Source organism: Fonsecaea multimorphosa (assembly GCF_000836435.1).
Source record: "Fonsecaea multimorphosa CBS 102226 unplaced genomic scaffold supercont1.6, whole genome shotgun sequence".
NCBI classification, from domain to species: domain Eukaryota; kingdom Fungi; phylum Ascomycota; class Eurotiomycetes; order Chaetothyriales; family Herpotrichiellaceae; genus Fonsecaea; species Fonsecaea multimorphosa.
In genome coordinates this window covers 468,877-488,320 of record NW_015971640.1, presented here as the reverse complement: position 1 = coordinate 488,320, position 19,444 = coordinate 468,877, and the positions used below count along the sequence as shown (strand labels likewise).

The following is a 19,444-nucleotide window of genomic DNA, read 5'->3' as shown; positions in this document are numbered from 1 at the left end:
TGGTCGGACTGCTTCACCGCCAAGGCTGCCTACATTTTGCATTCACTTTTTGTGAGACGTTGGACTTGCATATTTAGCTGTTTAGATTCCGGTCAAGGTTTTATCGGATCGTCTCTCACTTGTAAGTGAGTTGCTTGTGGATAAAAGGTCAATCTCAGCCTCTTCGTGTTTTGAAGATGGACCTCCAACGAGTAAGGAAGACGGTCGTCTCGGGAGGCAGCAGCCTCGTCGACCTGCCCGAATACATCATCACATCATTTCTGCCCGGAGCACGACCTTTACTAGACAAACACCCATCCTTCTTCCGCTTCTTCGGGGTCTTGCTGGCCCTGTACTACTTCGGCCCCGTCGCCCGGCTGAAGTCGCTCTGGTCTCAATTCTCCTCGGTGATTGTCGCCACCGTCAACGTCTCGTCCGAAGAAGACCTCTTTGGGTATTTGACGAGTTACCTGTCCGAGCGCAAGACGCTCCGCGCGGACCAGGTCCTGAACGCCGTGTCCAGCAATTCCCAGGAGAACAACGGCCGAGGACGGAGGGGTCGGCGTCATGAACCGGACGTCGAGGAGACGCGGCGGGCCAACGAAACGCCCAAAATCAAGTACGAGCAGGGCCAGGGCATGCAGTTGTTCGTCCACAAGGGCCGGCTGTTCTTTTGTAGTCGCAAGTACGGAGAGGGACACACTTACTATGGAAATCGCTACAAGAGGATGGAGATCATCTCCCTGTCGTGTCTGGGTCGCTCGGCGCAGCCTATCAAGGATCTCATCGAGCATGTTTACTACCTGAACAAGGCCAAGGAACTCTCGTTGACCATCATTCGAAGACCCTACAGAGGGGGCCAGACGTGGAGCCGAGTCACTTCCAAACCCCGAAGAGCACTCGACACGGTCATATTGGAGGCGGAGCAAAAGGAGCAGGTCATCGCAGACGTGGCAGAGTACATGGACGAAGCGACCATGAATTTCTACGCCAGCCACGGTATCCCCTACCGCCGGGGTTATCTCTTCCACGGCCCACCCGGAGTGGGCAAGACATCCTTCGCCCTTGCGCTCGCTTCAAAGTTCAACCTCGACGTGTACAACCTTTCGCTGCTTGACAACGACCTGACGGACTCGGACCTCATCTCGCTTCTCAACCAACTCCCCGGCCGGTCTTTGTTACTGCTGGAAGACATCGACACCGCAGGTCTGAATAGAAAAGGGGCCAAGTCCACCACGTCAACCCGAGGTTTTAATACTCGGCGCATGAGGCTGCCCGGTAGTGAACCTAACTTTGATGATGGCGACAACGACCAAGAAGGCGGCTCTGCCACGCACGTCACGCTGAGTGGGTTGCTGAATGCGATCGATGGTGTGGCAGCGCCGGAGGGCCATGTTCTGATCATGTAAGTCTATCCTCTACCATTCCAGGAATATGCGGTTTCACATTCTCGGTGGCCGTTTGCTTTCTCACTCATTCACCCGACGGCACACTCGCCGATATGAGAAATATGCTGACCGTGATTATAAAGGACCACGAACAAACCGAATGAACTCGACGACGCGCTCGTGCGGGCAGGCCGGATCAGCGTAAGAGTCGGGTTCAAGAACGCAAGCAAAAAGCAAGCAGAGGAGATCTTTTTGCGGATGTATCTGGAATTGCCCAAAACTTCAGACTTGAGAGGCATTGACGAGGCAGGAGGGGCAGCAGCAGCACTCACAAGCACAACTACTGATCAGACGTCCTCGTCTGGCGACGAGACTGAGAAAGTGCCCGACACCATGGAGACAGCACACCTCCGCTCGCTCGCGCAGAAATTCTCCTCGCTGATTCCCGAGGGAGAATTTTCACCCGCAGACCTTCAGGATTACTTGTTGGTTCACAAAAAGGACGCTAACAAAGCGCTGGCCGAGTTGCCAAGGTGGATGGAAAAGGTGGCCAAAGACAGGGAGAGGAAGGAGGAGGAGAAGGAGGAGGAGAGAGAAGGGAAGAGGGAGATGAAGAGGGAGGAAATGAGGAGGTTTAGGGAGGAGGTTAAGAGAGCTGTTAAGGACGTCAAGGACGGAGGGGAAGAGGGAGAGGGGAATGGGGATGGGGTTAATGGTGAGAGTAAGAGAAAGGATGAGGGTGGTGATAATAAGGAAAATGAAGGAGAAGGACCTGCCGCTGCTGATGATGGTAACAAGAAGGCCGAGGATAAGGACGGTGGCGCCAACGGCGACAAACCTGGCCTGAAAGAAGAGTAATGCCGCTCGTGGATGAAAAGTACGACGATGCTTAGACTGGAAAGACAAAAGACACAGAGACACGAGACACAGACACATACCTTGGTACACACTAATGGACACTGTAGAAGCACCTGGGTAATTCCACCTTGCTATCAGCTCTAGGGTTCACTCCAGGCCGGGCAAGTCGAATGGTATGGCCATCAATCTTCCCACCGCTTCTTATTCCCAGGGTTCCGCCCCTTCATATTAGGTTTCTCCCGGTTGAAGTCCATCGTACTTGTAACGAGTGCTCGCTCAGTTCTAATGATATTTAGTACACAAGTGGAATCATTCTCCATCTCTTGATGATCTCCCAGCTCCGGTCGGGAAATTTTGCCCGAAGCCATTTCTTTGTCCCGTCGGCCGTCACACCAAGGTTTACCATAACAAACACCAAGGCGCAGAAGAGCGTCCAATTTATAGATGTCATTGCTGGTTTGTGATGACGGCGGTGGTAGTCTTGTGGAGGAGGCGCATCTAGGAAGGCGAGGCTTAGGTAAATGAGGCATTCGGCAGTGTAGTGTGGCGCAACTATCCAGCGAAAGGCATGTTTCTCTGGCAAGGTGTATTTCTTCAGGTCGGACAGGTAGCGGTGATAGAGGTTCTGCTGGTCGCTAGCCCAGAAGAAGAGGATTGTGCAGATCATGGTCTTGGCCGTCCATAAAATAGTTCCTTGATCCTTGTCTTCTGGATCGGTTCTCTGTGCTTGAGTGAGGCTGTTGGCGTCGAGATGCTCAACCCAGATGGCGATGTTTGTCACCATGTAGAATGCCAGGCCGATGGCATAGTGACCTATCCACATCCGCGAGTTGCTCTGTTGACCAAGGACGAGACATTCCACTAGTCGGCGCAGACCCTGAAGGAGCATCAACATTGAGCAAAAGACCGGGATGTCCATGTTCTGGCTCTGGCTCGTGATTGCTCCTGCATAGTGATGGGAAGTGAACAGACAAGCCAATGAGCATGCAATGGATAAGACATAGAAATGAGTGAACCATGCATGAGGGACAGTGAGAGTAGCAACATAGTCGAGAAATCTTCCGCCTACAGAAGGCTCATTCTGCTTTGTGGACTTGCTCTTCTCATGATTACCGCGAGCATCGTCTCCCGCACGAGCTCCGTAGGCGAGGAAACGGTCACTGAGTGCAGGAACCAGGCGGACGGTGAGGATTGTTAGACTGCTGAGGAGGTAGAAGGCTTTGATCGCCCAAATGAGCGGAGTGAGCATCAGGGTCTCTCTTGGCTGTCTGTATCTATCTAGCTGTATAACAACGAGAATTTGTGTTCCAGAGCTCGGAATTTCAGGCGGGAGGATTCAAAATTACGCCAATGTTGGCCTTGCCATCTTCTTCTCCGCGCTTTGCTGGCTTTTGCTGATCAGAAAGGCGGTCGCACAAGGCGCGGAAGAGGCGAGTCTGGGAGCACCGGCCCGCTCGGGGAAGTCAAAGCAAACAATACGAGGGAGAGCAGACGGCGGATGCAGGAAAGGGCTGAAGCAGTCGTGGTGATGGTGGATGGCGTCCCCAGAGATGGAATCTGGTTCGAGAAGAGATGGAAATTGGGCTCCTGATTCAAAGATCCGTCGAGAGCCGGAAGGTTTTGCCAGGGGCGCCTCCGACTGGTTGTGATTAAGCTGCGTGGCTGGGCATCTACTGGGGGGCCCTCAGCTAAGTGCCTTGTTTCTACGAGGTACTCGTAGGGAGAGGGTTTAGGGGCAACACCTTAGGTACCCTAGGCAGCAAGGTGTAGGGGAAGGCCTGGAACTCTGAGTGGGGGAGCCACCAATTCCAATTTAAGCCCCATGCGGCTGGTGACTGGGGCACTTTGCTCACGTGAACAAGATCTGCGAGCCAGCACTTGGAGTCGAAATCGAGTTTCGTCTCCCGTCTCGTTGGGCTTGTACTTCTGTGTCTTCAATGTAGTGAACCCATCAAAACGCCCATCTAGACACGGCCGTTCATCTCCCTGCGCTGGTCAAGGAATCCTTTCCTAACGTCAAGACTCACACACGCCTTTCAGACGCTATCGCTGGCCCGGGAAACCACGTCTCTCACCCTTCACCGCCGGTGCCCGTCAACAACTCCCTGCCCCAACCTCCCATTCTATCCGCAACGCCCAATTCCCGTCCAAAACGGCAAACGATACCAAGCAGGGTAATAATGAAGAGGAGGCGAACATCGTTATGACTGATGCGGTCGGCTCTGAGGAGTCTCAAGATGCCACCCTCCGAAAGCCCACCGACCAGGCCACCAACAGCGGATCGAACAGTGCACCTGCCACGGTCTCAAAGTCCATCGAGATGGCTTCGGATCCCACGCCAGCTGGAGTAAGAAATGACCGAGTCATGGCTGATCCAGCTGCTGAGGCAGATGCGGATGGCGATTCGGAGGCAGAGACATTGATTCAGTCACCAGAGAAGCAGAGGACCACCACCGATAACACATCTGTAATAGGATCGGCAAGTATTACCAGGCCCAAAGATGGACAGTCAACCGCTGCAGTTGCTGCGACTGCAAATGATGACAATTCCAGAAAGCGCAAGCGTAGCGTCGATGATGCGCAGGACGATCATGCCTTTTCCGTCTCCAGTCGTCGCAGCTCACCTTTATCATCGCCTCGAAGGACGCCGCAAACGCCAGAGAGCGGCTTAGATGTATCGGACTCTATGCCATCCCCAAAGCCAGAGCCGGTGCTGCGCAAGCGTGAGGACGAGATCGGCGATTTGCGTGATGCCGAAGGGAAGCCAGTCAAGAATCAAAGTCGCAGGCGTCGTCCAAGCGATTTGCCTCCGATAAGCAAACATCGCACAAAGAACAGTAGTGGCGGAGTGGATCCGACCTCGTCAGAACGCCGCGAAACCAGATCAGCTACTTATCCTCGCCATGCTTCACCAGACCGCTCTCCTTCGCCAAGGCCACAAAGACGGGAACACAGGCGAGGTATATCGACCCAGTTGACGCTTGGCGATCATGAGAGGAAAAAGCGTGGACGACCTCCGTCAATTCACACCAGACGAAGTGGTTCGGCAGACAACACTCGTGACCGATCCATCTCTTCGGACGTGTCTGACTCCCCTCGACAACCGCGGCCTGTCCTGCTGCACAAGTTCTCGTCTACAGAGCATGATACCATGTCGCCCATCAAACCTCCCGGTCCTCGCAAGTGGCGCGACAAGAACGGCAGAACCTTCCTGTCACGGGCCTGTAGTAACAATGACCTTGCAGCGGCGAAAACCAAATTTTCCGAACGACCAGAAGATCTCAACCAACCAGATAACGCAGGAAACACTCCGCTCCAAATCGCCGCGCTCCAGGGTTATGTCGATATTGTGAAGTTCCTGTTGGAAAACGGGTGTGAAATCGATACTCGGAACATCGACAAAGACACGGCACTTATTGACGCGGTTGAGAATGGTCATGTTGAGGTCGTCAAACTCCTCCTCGAGTACGGAGCGAATCCACGAATGGGCAACGCTAAGGGCGATGAGCCATACGAACTTGTTCCTCAGGATGACGAAAACTATGAACAGATCCGACGGCTGCTTGCTGACGCGAAAGAGAAACTCAGCAACAGGCGGGTGTCTTCTGAGCACAACGACACGGCTCGAGACGGGAATTCATCGAGGGCGGCTTCTGCTGCCAGTCCCCGTGATTCCCCGCCCTTGATGGGCCCCAGAAGTCCCCATGCGGGTTACGGAAGGCGAAGAACCGGCCGCAGTGAATCGACTCGAAACGATCTTCTCTGGCAAGCAAATACTCAGGAAAATCTGAAGAAGTTGGCTGGAAAAGGTGATGTCCAAGGCGTGGCAAGCATCCTCAACGTTCTGCAAAAAGCGGAAACGGAAGCTTTGATAGCAGCCGCTAAAGCAGGGCACGAAGAGGTTTTGCAGCTGATGCTGGCCATGGGCGATCCCGAACCTGACCCTGACCCGATTCGAAGTCTCAGACCTGGGTACAATACTCCCATGCTTGCAGCCATTGGGAAGGGACATCCAGAAGTTGTCGAACTACTTGTTGAGCAGTCAGGTTTCAATCCTACAAGGAGGATTCTTAAGGGGAAGACTTACTTTGAGGTCGCTGCCGAGCGGAAAGGTGAGCGATGGGAGCAGGAGCACGAGATTCTGAAGACCGCCTACGACAAATTCCTGGGCAAGCATCGAAGATTAAGCTCTCCACGAACTACCAGAGATGTGGACAAGGCGAAAACCCGGCTTAATCGTCGTTCTCAATCTCCGGTCTCTAATAAATCGCAGAATTCCTCGAGCCCGATATTGACGCAGAAACATTTAGCGGGCAAGTTAACCTATCTTTCAGAGAAAGGAAAAGACCGAGATCTTGGTTCTGTGGACGGACAAGACAGGCGCAAGCACCATGCTTCTAAACGAGATGTCGGCGATTCACCTCTGGCAGTCTCTTCTGATCAGGATCAGACCATACACGTTCCTCGAAAAGGCCATACCAAACGACGGAGTCAGAGCGACCTGCCACCACCGTCCAATCTGGAATCTGAGGTCACGCACCGACGAAGACGTCTCGTTACTGGCAAAGAACATCGCAGCAATAAGAGCAATTTAGATGCGTCTTCAGATGAAGAGCTCATGGTGGCGGTGAAGACGGAGGGCAGACCGAGCACGGTGCTCAAACGGAATCGAGAAAGTGTTTCGCCAGGGCCAGCGGTGACCGTGGAAGGTGACAATGGTCGTAGCGCAGCTAAGAAGCGGAGGACCATTATCGAAAGCAGTCCGGAAGAAACCCGCCCTGGTCCCAAGAAACAAAACAGTGGCGCGTCATCTCCCACGCTTGACCGCAAATCGGCAGAGGGAATGGGCTTGAAGCGCGAGAAATCAAAATCTCAGCCGAGTGTTGAGAGAGAACCAAATGAGGCCATGGATCTTGACAAGCCTGGATTAGACACAGTGTCCGACTCTATTGAGATCATACCGTCGGCGGGCCTTCAACGTGGTGCCGGGCCTCAACGCACTATGACGGCCGAATCCATCAAAGCCGAGCCGGCCCAGGCAGGTCCTTCTGAGCCTGACATTCAGCTTCAAAGCAAAGAAAAGGCTCCTGACGCCGAAGACGCTCAGCGCCTCGAGGAGAGTAAACGACTTGAGGAATTCAGGCGACTTGAGGCTAAACAGCTTGAAGAGTCTCGACGTTCTGAGGAGGCCAAGCGCCTTGAAGACGTACGGCGACTGGAAGAGGCAAGACGACTAGAAGAGACTAGAAGAGTCGAAGAGGCACGACGACTGGAGGAAATTCGACGAGACGAGGAGATACGACGAACGGACGAAATCAGGCGCACCGAAGAGGCACGACGACAAGAAGAAATCAGACGTGTCGACGAGGCACGACGGATCGAAGAAACCAGACGAGCCGAGGAGGTACGACGACGGGAAGAAATGAGACTAGCCGAAGAGGCGCGACGAGCGGAAGAGAATAGACGCCGTGAAGAGGCTAGACGAGCCGAAGAAGCACGACGGCTAGAAGAAACACGACTGCTCGAAGAGGCAAGACGTCTCGAAGAGGACAGACAGGCCGAGGAGGCCAGACGAGCCGAAGAAGCCCGGCGGCTCGAAGAGGCCAAGCGGGTGGAGGAAGAACGCATTGCAGCTGAGAAGGCAGCAGCAGAGCGAAAACTGGCGGAAGAGGCCGAGCAACGCAAAAAGGCTGAAGAGGAAGCTGCGCTTAAGCGGAAGGAAGAGGAGGAACGGAGAGAGCGCATAAAGCGTGAGCTCGAAGAAAGACAACGCAGACAAGAAGAGCAGCTCAGAGAGCAACAACGCCGAGAACGGCTCGAGGCCGAGCAGCGCCGTCGGGAGGCATTACCGGCGTTGCTCAAGCACTGTGCCCTTCTCATCGACAATAGCGATCCTAAGGCCAGAAGCGAGCCCTGGTTGAAGCTTTTCTTGCCATTGTATACTGTCAAGACCACGCAGCTCGACCCTAATACTCCGGATGCCAATCGGAACGACCTCTGGATTCCGAATTTCCAAGTTGCTGGACTGCTTGCGACCAAGGATCTGAACCTGCGAAGTTATACCTCCCTGGAGAGACGACCTGTCACGCCACACGAAAGACAGCGTCTTTGGCAGGTAGCGAGGAATAACCTGTCATATGAGTTCCCAACCAATCAGTACAATACGACGATCAAGATGGCGATCCAGCGCGAGCGAGAGGAGCGGCCAAAGTTCTTTGCCATGGACGAACTTTTCTGGGTAAAGGTATGTGGTTGTCTCGTGTTTGGGGAGTGATGATCTGGAAGTTAACTTGAATGCAGCTCTCTGGCTTTGAAGATCAGATCTTCCGACATCCGCACCTGGCGAACCTGAAGATCAGGAAACAGCCCATCTCCCTTCGAGTCCTTTCCTTGCAGCAGCACAACGCAGACGCATCGTCTCCACAAAGTCCTGCTGCACTCCCTGATTTTGGGAGTCACGTAAAATCAGGCCAACTGTCGAATGGCATGACTTCCCATTTGTCGCCCATTGTTAACGGTAACGGATCCGGGTACACACATTGAGAGGGTTAATGATTGATGACCATCAGAACAATGACCTTGTTTTGCCACTTGCAGATTTGTTTTCAGGATCGGACTCGAGGTTTATCGTCTCGATCGACTGTTGGACTGTAGATAGCAATCATGGGACTGAGGCCACAGGCACAACACAGTGTGCATGACCGGAGGCTTTTCTCGCTCAATGAATACCGCAAATGTTTGAAACCCATGCAATTTTCTGCTAGTCTAGTGATCTCGCTTAATTCCGGTGTTTCTGCTGGCCATTTGAATCCCTGGTTAGTTCATGCACCCTAGCTCCCTCGTCTCTCTAGGGATGCCACCCAAATAGTACCATCGATTTCGAGGCACGTGACCGTGTGGCATCGTAGTCTTGGCAAAGTCTTGGGAGGGCCACGCACCGTCAATTTCGCCCATTTTCGACCCTGCGAAAAAGTTTCCGTTTTACATGATACTATTCATTCCTTTCCCGAGTTGACGCTCTTTGAGGATCATCCGACAGATTGTTGATAGATCAAGGTACTTGCACTTACAAGTAACGAATCGACCAATATGGTATGTCGCGTCCCTTTTGTTCTGTCAACAGGCCGCGAGCCGAAATTCCCAATCGTCTTGTGAAAAGCCAGAACATAAACTAATGGTGACCCTGTGCAGTCGGAAGGAGAAGAGCCCACTTCCCCCATCGAAGAAGTCGCCGCGGCCGATGAGGTCGAAGTCTCTGGTGATGTCGGCGCCTCTGGTGGTTCCATGTCCGTCCTTGACGCTCTGAAAGGTGTGTACTACTCTCAAGATACACGGAGGAGGAGGAAGAAGAAGAAGAACGACACCAAAAAGGAGGATGAGAGTTTGAGGAGATCATACCATGATGGTGTTAAACTGACGTGGGTGATGTTAACAGGCGTCCTCAAACTCGCCCTCATCCACGACGGCCTCGCCCGCGGCCTGCGCGAAGCCTCCAAGGCCCTCGACCGCCGCCAGGCGCACATGTGCGTCCTCAACGAGGCCTGCGAGGAGGAAGCCTACAAGAAGCTGGTGATTGCTCTGTGCTCCGAACACAAGATCCCCCTGATTAAGGTTCCGGATGGAAAGATGTTGGGAGAGTGGGCCGGTCTCTGTGTCTTGGATCGAGAAGGAAACGCTCGCAAGGTCGTCAACTGCAGTTGTGTGGTGGTTAGGGACTGGGGCGAGGAGAGCCAGGAGAGGAGCGTGCTCTTGAACTACTTCCAGACTGAGCAATAAGCGACGCAAGGACGGATATGCTGCTGTCGCTTGCGGCTGTCTCTTGGCTTTGTCAAACTCTTTTCTCACAATTCTACAACGTGGTACGGCTGCGTGGGAAGGGGACAGGAAGGCAAGACATGCGCAAGCAGGCGCGAGAGCAGGGGACCCCATGTGGTTGTGGTGGCTGTGACCCGACAAGATGGCTCTGGTGGAAAGACATTCAAATACCCTCTCTGCCTGGCTCTACTTTCCTCTACTACACTTCGACTGTACCTACCTGGCACGGCCCCCAGCGCCCAAGGACCTCGGACCTCAAAAGGGGGAACGGAAACCTGGCACCTGGGAAGAGCAAATTCAAACAAACAAAAAACATGTTTCATGGAGGAAATGGGGGAAAAGAAAACCACTCAAATGCATATCTCACTATTCTTCATGGAGAGAGAATCCAAAAAAAAGGCCTTTTCCCACTGAAATTGGACACATCACCTAACAAACTGACTGAGTTTATTGTGTTTTTTTTTCCCTTCTAGCAAGCCCAATTTGTCTGTCCTGCATCTCCATTATGAATTCCTACAGGCTTCATATTTTTCTGTCGAAAATCCTATTTCCCACGAGTCATCTTTCAGTGGCTTGCTTTATGATCATGTTTTCTGGCATCGTAACACATAGATTTCTGTAGGTGGCAGGAGGATGGCTGATGGCCTCTGATATCTGGATTTCTGTACATCTCGATCTGGGGTCATGTCAACTACTAGCTGTAAAACAATGCGGAAATGAGCGTATATTGTATTGTGGTGGTGGGCCGTGATTCTCGTAACTCGTTCGCAATCAATGCCAAAAGGGCAGTTGAGCGCCCTGATGATGCAGTGATCGACAATGAATGTTTTGTCTGACCAAGAGGTCGATGCCTGGGCAACTGAATTGCTGAGACTGGGGGTCATGTACACTCACAGCTGGCTGATCGTATACCTCCTCGACTCCCTTACACCACACCCATACTCTCTGTACCTTCGCCACCCCTGGTCACGCCAGCCGCGTTCTCGTTCATCAGTCGAAGCTTCCTCTTCGCACTCCCAAATCCGTCAATCCCTTTCTCCTGGTTCTCGCCCAACCACGCCTTGGCCGCCTCTCCCATGACACCTTTTCCAAAGTAATACACAAAGTGGCCAACCATAATGAGCGTGAATGCAATGGGGTACATCCAATGCACGTGTAAATGGAAGACCTGCAACCCGATGATAACACCCCAAAAGTTGCCGGTCAAGAGGGAGATGTTTTGGAATGCCGCGCTGGCGAAGCGATACAGGATGGGAACGAGAGTGTAGAAAATGAACAGAATGAGCGTGTATCCCGTCAAGTAGCCCCCGACTTTGCCGTTCCAGGTCGCAGTCCGGAAAGAGTGGCGGTCAAAGATGCCGGCTTGTGCGCCGTTGATGATGGTGGCCCAGAAGCCAAGTTGGCCGATCACTTCATAGAGGGGCCGGCCGGACACAAACCATTCCTCGTAGACGTTGTCCAGACCGTAGAACGTCGCACCCAAGAGGGCAAACAGGTCGCCCTTGAGTTGGTTGCCGGAAGAAACGTCCCCGCCATCGGCGCCGGTGATGTGGTCCGAGGCCAGTAAAAGGCCCATTCCGCCAATACATACGAAGATACCGAGGACTTGAGCCCAGTGGTATCGCACGCGAAGGAAGGTGAAGGAGATGACCACAACGACGACAATGGCCCAGAAGTTGATGAGTTGGGCGGAGAGGATGGTGGTGTAGCGGTAGGCGAGGACAGTAAAGTAGTTGCCCTCAACATCAAAGAAAGCAAGAATGATATCTGTAGTCAGTCGTTAGTTCTGGAGCGGTTCAACATGACATGGAAGAGCATTACATTTCCAACCGTCGTGAATGACCACGTTCAGCCACTTCTTAAAGCCATATTTGTAAAGAGTGTAACCCGTGTAGACGACATTAAGCAATATGTAATTGAACAGGGTCTGAAAGGCGGGGATGCTGTTCCCCTCAGCCGCCAACAAGCTTGTCAAAGTGTTTGTGCCGGTAATGCAGATAGCCAGTATCTGACCCAGACACAGAATGAGCCAAAAATCCTTGGTCTTGAAGAATGCCAACTTGGAGCGCCAGGACTTCTTGTTTTCGCCGGTTTCGTCACCGAGGGCGATGGGACCGCGCTCGGGACTCGCTTCAATGATCTCGGGGTGTCCATGCTCGATGGGAGAGTGAGAGCTGGAGGAACCGGTGCCATATTCACGGCCCAGGTCGACGCTGGTGGCGCGGATAACTTTGATATCCTTGGAGTCGCTCATTGTGAGTAGCTCTGTCGGCAATCAGGAATCGTCAAATGGTCTCTATATGCGAAATTGGTCAAGTTGGAGCTTTATGTCGAGAAGTGAGCGCAAAACTCCCGAAGTCGCTCACTGTGGAAGATGGGGTTGAGGGTGCCTGGGAAGGACGATGGGAGAGAAGAGAAAAGAGCAGAGAAGAAAAAGCAGGGAGGGACATTTTGTAGGGTCTTTTTCGCATGTTGCATCTGGTGATCGGTGGTGACCGAAATGATGTGCGCTTGTGGTGGTCAGTAGCGGTAGAAGCAGCAGATCGAGTCACTCGACTGGTCCAGAGCGTGGTAGAGGGGCTCGAGGGTACCGCAAGCGCACAAAAAGACTGCAGGGAGAGTGGGGGTTGAGACGTTTTCTACCAGTTGAATTTTTCTTTGCTCTTTGGTAAAGAGGCCAAAAAGGTCAATGAACCCGCTTATCGCCTTGCAACAGCCCACGTGATGAGGGAGGTTGGGAAGAAGGATTTTCCGGATTCCAAGACACTAGTGTCATCACGTGACCGAGGTGGCTCTTGCTGACATAAACAATCGTATACGCGCGGACTTGTGTTAGCAGTTCATAACTTCCCAGTCGTGTATGGTATAGGAGATATGCACGACCTGAGACCGTGCACGGAGCAAACATGGCAAAGTACAAACAGCACTCGGATAGTCCATGCCTATATACACCGTCCCCTGCTACCCGAACTCGTCCCCAAACAGCGTTAGCCCGCATTTCAGGGGGCGGCTGGAGGCAAATTCTAAACACCAACCAACACGGCCCCCGCCCCACACGACCGCAAATGGCTCAATGGGACAATTTCCCTTGATACTTGTCTTAGGTCTATCTTATTCGAACCAGGTAACACTCGCAGGATTGGCAGTCTTGCCAAGTGGGCGCTAATGCAGGGAGGGACCACCCATAGGATCCCATCGGATGCCATCGCGGGCCAACAACGTCTAGAATCGCTGAGGTTCAGCCTCATCAGGCTGGTGTGAGGCGCTATGGCACGCGAGCAAATAGTAAGCCAAGCACCAGGGGGCGTCCAAGACACTCTTTATGGTCGTAGACCGATTCATCGGACGTGTCCAAGCTCAATGTCGTGATTTCAAGCGTCGATTGCACTCACCGGTCCATCCCACCGTCCTATTCACGCTCGTTGAGTGATTGTTGCACGCTCTTTTCCTTGATGTCTTTCACCAACTCTCCTTTGATCGCTCATTCTTGTCAACAAACCTATCCCAGGGTGAGGCGGACCTTTTAGGGGCGCGGGCGCGCCTTTGTTCTCTCTTTTGACACCACCACCCGATTCATTTCACAACCACTCGACACCAAGTCCTCAAGACAATCTTAGATACGCCATCAACGGCCCCTCCCTCCAAATTGAGGCCAGCGAGGCCGCTTACCATGATAGCATCATGAATCAACACGAGCTCCAGACCTCCCGACAGCCTCTCATGAAGGATGAGAGAGATGTCTTCTTGGACACCGATGCTCCTCCCAACGATGGCTTCCACATCGAATCTCTTCGAGAAGTGCCCAAACGAGTGCTGTCCACAGCTTCTGCGCACGTCCGACCTGCCACTGTCTACAAACTCGGTAAACGATTTGCCTACTGCTTCGTCCCTCAGTTTGCGCGTTCTCGGTACTGGAACGATCACGCTTCCAAGCCCAAGCAGTTTCCCACCAGCTATCTGAATGGCCTACGAGGCATCACCGCGATCAAGGTCTTTACCTTTCACTTCATCATGGCATACAGCGACATTGGCTTCCAGCCCTGGGGCACTAACGATCGCCACCGCTATTTCCTCGAGCTTCCCATCATTCGATATTTCTATTCCGGCTTCACGGCTCATGTTTTCTTCGGCATTGCGGGATACTTGACCTCTTTACGATTGTTCCAGCTGCTCGACAAAGGCGATCAAATCTCACAGTCCAAGGTCCTGCTGAACGTCTCGGGCGCTCTCTTCCGTCGAGCATTCAGACTCTACCTGCCTGTCCTCATGGTCACTCTCATCACGGCTCACTACATCCATTTCGGCTTCTACGAAGGAAATCGTGGCTACATCATGGATCACGACAAGCTCTTCCCCGGCGACTGGAATGAAATCAAGCCCGAAATGTTTCCGACCTACTACCAGCAGCTGAGCAACTGGGCGGGAGAAATGTTCGACCTCACAAACATATTTGCTCCTGGCGCTGTCTATCCCTATCACGATCAGCATTTGTGGTCCATCCTGGCCGAGTTGAAGGGTTCAATCTTTCTCTACATGATCCTGGTGGGCACAGCGCAATGCCGGAAATATGTTCGATTGGCAGGGTTGTGTATCATGACATACATGTTCTTTCTGTGGAACCACTGGGAGATTTGGGTCTACATCATTGGAGCGGTCGTGGCACAGATCGACCTCCTTCTCACTGAACGCGAACAGGAAAAGAGACTTACATTGGTGCCAGACCGACTGCCTCCTTCGCCGCCACACTCGCCGAAACCAGACTACAAGCCGCCTCCTTCCTGGTCTGATTACGTGTCGACTCCTCCCAAAGGATGGCAACGTGGCCTTCGCGTCTTCGGCTTCTTGCTGACGTTCTATTTTCTGTCCTACCCGATTGACGGCTCAAGAGATTATGCGCCGGGGTACATGACACTGAATAAGCTGATTCCGGAATGGATGGTACGCAAGGACAAGTTCTATCCGAACATCGGCACTGGCATCTTGTTGTTCTTGCTGGCGCGCTCTGATCCCAAAACTTCGATTTGGCGCCGCATACTTAACAGCAGCCCGGCGCAGTACTTGGGCAAGATCAGTTTTGGTCTCTACTTGGTCCACGGTCCCATTCTTCACGCGGTGGGATACATGATCCCCCACCGGATCTGGTGGTCAATGGGCGTTCAGGGCATCGACACGACCGACCTGGTCTGGACGGCCGTCATGACCATCGGATGGGCCATCAGCCTGATGCTGTCTTTGTGGGCGGCGGACGTCTGGACGAGGGAGGTCGAAAGTCGATGTGTCAAGGCGGTCAAGAAATTGGAGGACGTCTGCTTTGTCAAAGCCTGAAATTGTATCGTAGGCAATAATAATAACAATGCGGCGTTTGCTACTGTCATACTGGCTTGCATCTTTGGTCCTGGCGTCTTCTCAGCGTTCAGCGCTACTCTCCGGCGATTGTCGCCCTGGTCTTGTAGTCACACGCCGGAACCTTTTGGACGTATTCCTTCATTTGTGAGAGGATAGGCTTACGTGCACGCGAGACCTGGTTCGTATACTCGGCGCAGTCTTCCGCAGTCACCCTCCGAGGTGCGTCTCGGACCGTCTCTCCCTCGAAACCCAGGTCCATCTCCTCGTTATCATCACCATCCGCATCTAGCTGTTCCCTCAGGTCGGCTTCCCGGACCGTGTACAACTTTGGTATGTCGTGATTAGGATGTTGATCTTGAAAATGCCCCAGTTGAGTCGTCAAATTCAGCCATCTCTTGTACAGTGTACACATAAACTCCCTTACCACCCTCTCCGGCGGCCTCGACATGTTGTACACCAACTTGTAGTGTGGTTAAGGCGTCCGCCTTTCTCGACGTGATCACAGCCAGGGAATCGACAGGGCTATTCTCTACGCCGTTTTCGTGCCTTTTTGGCAGGGGGAGGTGACGCACCGATTCGTGAGGTGAGTCTGAGAGGTCCTCCATTATCAGCGTAAAATTAATTTTCAAGGCTGGTAAGCGCAAATTCCAATTTCCTGGTGCAGAGATATACGTTGATGAATGGAAGATAGTGGAGATTCAGGAGGTCCCCTGCGGTCGGACTCTGTGATATCGATTGTAAAGACTGGTCCCATCTGCCAATATATTCGACGATGCTGACGACGACGTCCGCAGCCTTTGATCGCTCGTGAATGAGGATGGAGTGTATTCATGTCCAATGTGATCAGCAACCCCCTTGTACTTGTCACTGTCCACAACTGCATCCTTATTAAAATCGGCCGTCACCCACATCGCCATCGGCATCGATGGCCAGGTCTGCCGCGATGGCATGCAATACGCTTGGAGAGCTCTTCCATCAATACGATCTTCTCGCAAGCGTTCCCTGGCAATCCAAGAATCTGGATTCATGGATTCATTGTGCGGCCTGTTTTTGCCTCTCTTCATACGCCACGATGTCCTTGACGGTCTCCCGGGCTGAGTCCCTGGCTGACTTCCATTGCTGTCTGCCGAACGCCTGCTCGAATTTCGACATGTCCGTCTTGACCAGGTTGGGCGACACTCCACTATTATTGTCTGCTGCTGCTCCTGCTGCCCCCTCTTCCGGGGCAGGAACCCGATCCCTCAGCTGAGGGAAATTCTCTCGGACCGCGCGCGCAATGTCGTCACCGATCATCAGCTCGGGTGAGTGGAACATGTATCGTTCATTGCCTGGGATTCTGGGCGAAAGAGCCTGGACATGCACACGCGAGACATCCTCGACGTCCCTGAAAAGAGGGAGGAACAAAATGTGTCAGCACAGGAGAGGCAGGCCAACAGGATAGGACAGGACAGGGTGCAAACACCTACATGAAGTACGGGTACACGAACCCAGGCTTGTCGCAGTCGAACAGACCTCTGTAAAGACCCGGCTGACCACCGAGATTTCGCTTGTCGGGTTTGAAGCCTGGCTGCAGACTCTTGCCCGTTATGGACGGCGCCAGTAAAACGACGAGCTCGAAGTCCCGTGGTTTCTCCTTCATAAACTCCCAGGCCTTCTTCTCGGCTGAGACCTTCGAGTAGCAATACGCATTGAGGGGATTCAGCTCCGCTTCTTCCAGGCCGATGGGGTTCCAGCTCTCTTCGGAGATGGTCTTTTCAGAGGAATACAAATCGTCGACGCGCATGGTCGAGACCATACTTCCCGTCACGATCACTCTCTTCACGCTGCCGCCTGATTTCTCAGCCGCGCTCAGGACATTGTGCAGAATGGCCCAGCTGGGTTTGATCATCGTCTCCATGAGGTTGTCGTACGTTAAGGGCGTGGCTATGTGTATGATAGCGTCGGCTTTCCTGGCGGATTCGTCGAAGGCGTTGGGGACGGTCATGTCGGGAATTTCCACAAAGGACAGCAGGCCTTCTGAGACCTGTGAAGCGTATCTGGACCGCAATGATGCTTCAGATCGCGCGAGAGAACGGAGCACAGCAATCACTTCGACGTTGGGATCGGTCGCGAGGAGGGCGAGAGTCGCAGCCCCTAATGCTCCGCTTGCTCCTGTGAGAAGAATGGTTGTTTTGGACATAGCTGAGAGTGATTTCTAGGTGAACGACAAGGCTCCCACAACAATCGGACCTGCTATGCAGAACCGGCGTATCGTCCTTTGATACCTTTTATATCCCACCTAGACAGACATGTGGCCCCACCAACCTACCATCGAGCACCACCCACAGAGCCAATGCTCAGCGTCCATGGGTGAAACCTAGTGTGCGAGCTGACCGACCTACCAGTTGTCATTACGGCGTTGAGAGAGCATGAAGTTTCAGCTCGAAAGGCATTGCAGATCTGACAGGAATGCGAGGGAGATGCGAGACAACTGCTCCGTGGGTGAAGAAGGGCGCAGGGCACACATATTCAGGAAGGGAGGGCCTGAGCTCCTAGTAAACGACGCTCGTTCACTAAGCAGAAACCTTGAAAATACCCCTTATGGCGCTCGGGCAGTGGTTCTCCAGGGATTCGGCTAGGTTGCGTGACGCTGACAGGTGCCCGGAATTCGGTCACAAAGCTGGATGGGAGCTATTCCCGCGATCAGGAGCTGCGCTTGTTGGGCGACTTCTGTGGGCGAGCCAGCGTTTGACCTTACCAGAACCACGGAACCGTCAACACCGTGAGATATATTACCATTCGGGTGAGTCCGAGCACGCCGAAGCTGTAACAGCACAACAAAGCCCATGTGAGATATTCCCGGCAGCATGCCCCTGGATGAGCTGAGCACAAAAGCGCACCACGAGCATTAACCCGAACCGACATCATGTGCGAAGGCGAAGCTTGGGGATTCCAGCCGGCGGTTCCGGACAAGAAGAATTAATAACTAAATCTCGGCCTCCTCTGAACACACGGGACCCAGTTTTGTCCGCCGACTCTGAACGATTGCTACTTAGTACTAGGTATCCAACACCAAAATCCAAGGAATCTCAGGCGCCCCGACATTCTGGTGATAACGAACCGTTCTCCTCCGCAAAAAGAAGGAAAGGAGGAAAGTCCGATCTGAATATGCTCACCCAGAACCACCACAAACCTCACCTGGCTTCGTCCAGAAGGGAACCCCGCAACCAGATCCCGCAAGAAAACTGTGTTTACATGATGATAGCCCTGATGGGCGGCATGATCCTTATCACGCGGCCGGCGCTGGTTTTCCTGGCTTTGCTCCTCGTCGGGTATGGCAGGGTGTACCACATCGAGCAGAAGCGCGAAGAAAAGTCTCCTCGGCGGCTGCCTTGGTCGTCGCGCGAGCAGTCTCGTCATCGTGGCTCGGGGGAATACTCTCTGCATCTGGGGCCCAGCAGTAGCCAAGAGCACGACCCGAGACGAGCAAGTTTGCATGATCTTGCCAAAGGGTTGAATCTGCCGAAAGTGAGGGTCGAGGGAGGGGACAGGAAATGGCATCTTCATTGATCCCTGAGCCTTACTACTCTGATAAGGAAAGGGGACGAACCATGGCTGCGGAAGGTGCGAGTATGCTTGTCGGCATCTATTGCTCCAGCTCCTCTGCATGGAGCTAGACATGCGACCTTGTTGTTTCGGCGAGCATATTTTTATTTCCTTGGTGATACTGGCGGCGCTCCCAAGATATATGCTCAGGGTGTACCTCCCAGCGGCTGGCCAATCGCCCACAATCGAAAACTTGCTCACGAGCACAAGCGCAGCGTAAGTCCCAAGCACCATACCGCTATCGCTTCTGCACGGGGAATCTTGCGCCTGGTTCTCATACGCATCTTATCCTTAAAAGGGTTCACCAAAAGCAGGTTGCTCGACCCTCGATGTTCAAATCAATTCTCGTGGACAAAGGCTCACATTGATTATTTTTACCGTTGGGAGCAAGAAGAAACCCTTACCAACAACCAACCGACTCATCAGAAGGCATTCATGCAAATGTCTTCATTGTCCATGTCCATGTCCATGTC

At 53.1% G+C, this 19,444-nt stretch overlaps 8 protein-coding genes across 8 annotated transcripts; 4 read left to right on the top strand and 4 right to left on the bottom strand.

Annotated features, from left to right (window-relative positions):
• Nucleotides 1-176: 176 nt before the first annotated feature.
• On the top strand, nt 177-2,225 carry Z520_03913 (uncharacterized protein; the record flags this gene model as incomplete). The annotated part of the gene is made up of 2 exons (XM_016774423.1): nt 177-1,384; nt 1,511-2,225. The coding sequence occupies 2 exons, from the start codon at nt 177-179 to the stop codon at nt 2,223-2,225; spliced, it is 1,923 nt and encodes a 640-aa protein (XP_016634350.1).
• A 292-nt stretch (nt 2,226-2,517) lies between these two features.
• On the bottom strand, nt 2,518-3,474 carry Z520_03912 (uncharacterized protein; the record flags this gene model as incomplete). The annotated part of the gene is made up of 1 exon (XM_016774422.1): nt 2,518-3,474. One exon carries the CDS (start codon nt 3,472-3,474, stop codon nt 2,518-2,520), a length of 957 nt encoding a protein of 318 aa, XP_016634349.1.
• A 954-nt stretch (nt 3,475-4,428) lies between these two features.
• Z520_03911 (uncharacterized protein) lies at nt 4,429-8,768 on the top strand (the record flags this gene model as incomplete). The annotated part of the gene is made up of 2 exons (XM_016774421.1): nt 4,429-8,469; nt 8,526-8,768. The coding sequence occupies 2 exons, from the start codon at nt 4,429-4,431 to the stop codon at nt 8,766-8,768; spliced, it is 4,284 nt and encodes a 1,427-aa protein (XP_016634348.1).
• Nucleotides 8,769-8,888: 120 nt separating this feature from the next.
• On the top strand, nt 8,889-10,001 carry Z520_03910 (40S ribosomal protein S12; the record flags this gene model as incomplete). The annotated part of the gene is made up of 2 exons (XM_016774420.1): nt 8,889-8,993; nt 9,417-10,001. The coding sequence occupies 2 exons, from the start codon at nt 8,889-8,891 to the stop codon at nt 9,999-10,001; spliced, it is 690 nt and encodes a 229-aa protein (XP_016634347.1).
• Nucleotides 10,002-10,965: 964 nt separating this feature from the next.
• Z520_03909 (uncharacterized protein) lies at nt 10,966-12,294 on the bottom strand (the record flags this gene model as incomplete). Its single annotated transcript, XM_016774419.1, has 2 exons — nt 10,966-11,807; nt 11,862-12,294. The coding sequence occupies 2 exons, from the start codon at nt 12,292-12,294 to the stop codon at nt 10,966-10,968; spliced, it is 1,275 nt and encodes a 424-aa protein (XP_016634346.1).
• Nucleotides 12,295-13,721: 1,427 nt separating this feature from the next.
• Z520_03908 (uncharacterized protein) lies at nt 13,722-15,365 on the top strand (the record flags this gene model as incomplete). The annotated part of the gene is made up of 1 exon (XM_016774418.1): nt 13,722-15,365. One exon carries the CDS (start codon nt 13,722-13,724, stop codon nt 15,363-15,365), a length of 1,644 nt encoding a protein of 547 aa, XP_016634345.1.
• A 94-nt stretch (nt 15,366-15,459) lies between these two features.
• Z520_03907 (uncharacterized protein) lies at nt 15,460-15,834 on the bottom strand (the record flags this gene model as incomplete). Its single annotated transcript, XM_016774417.1, has 1 exon — nt 15,460-15,834. The coding sequence occupies one exon, from the start codon at nt 15,832-15,834 to the stop codon at nt 15,460-15,462; it is 375 nt and encodes a 124-aa protein (XP_016634344.1).
• A 584-nt stretch (nt 15,835-16,418) lies between these two features.
• Nucleotides 16,419-17,565, bottom strand: Z520_03906 (uncharacterized protein; the record flags this gene model as incomplete). The annotated part of the gene is made up of 2 exons (XM_016774416.1): nt 16,419-16,770; nt 16,853-17,565. 2 exons carry the CDS (start codon nt 17,563-17,565, stop codon nt 16,419-16,421), a joined length of 1,065 nt encoding a protein of 354 aa, XP_016634343.1.
• Between the last annotated feature and the right edge of the window lie 1,879 nt (nt 17,566-19,444).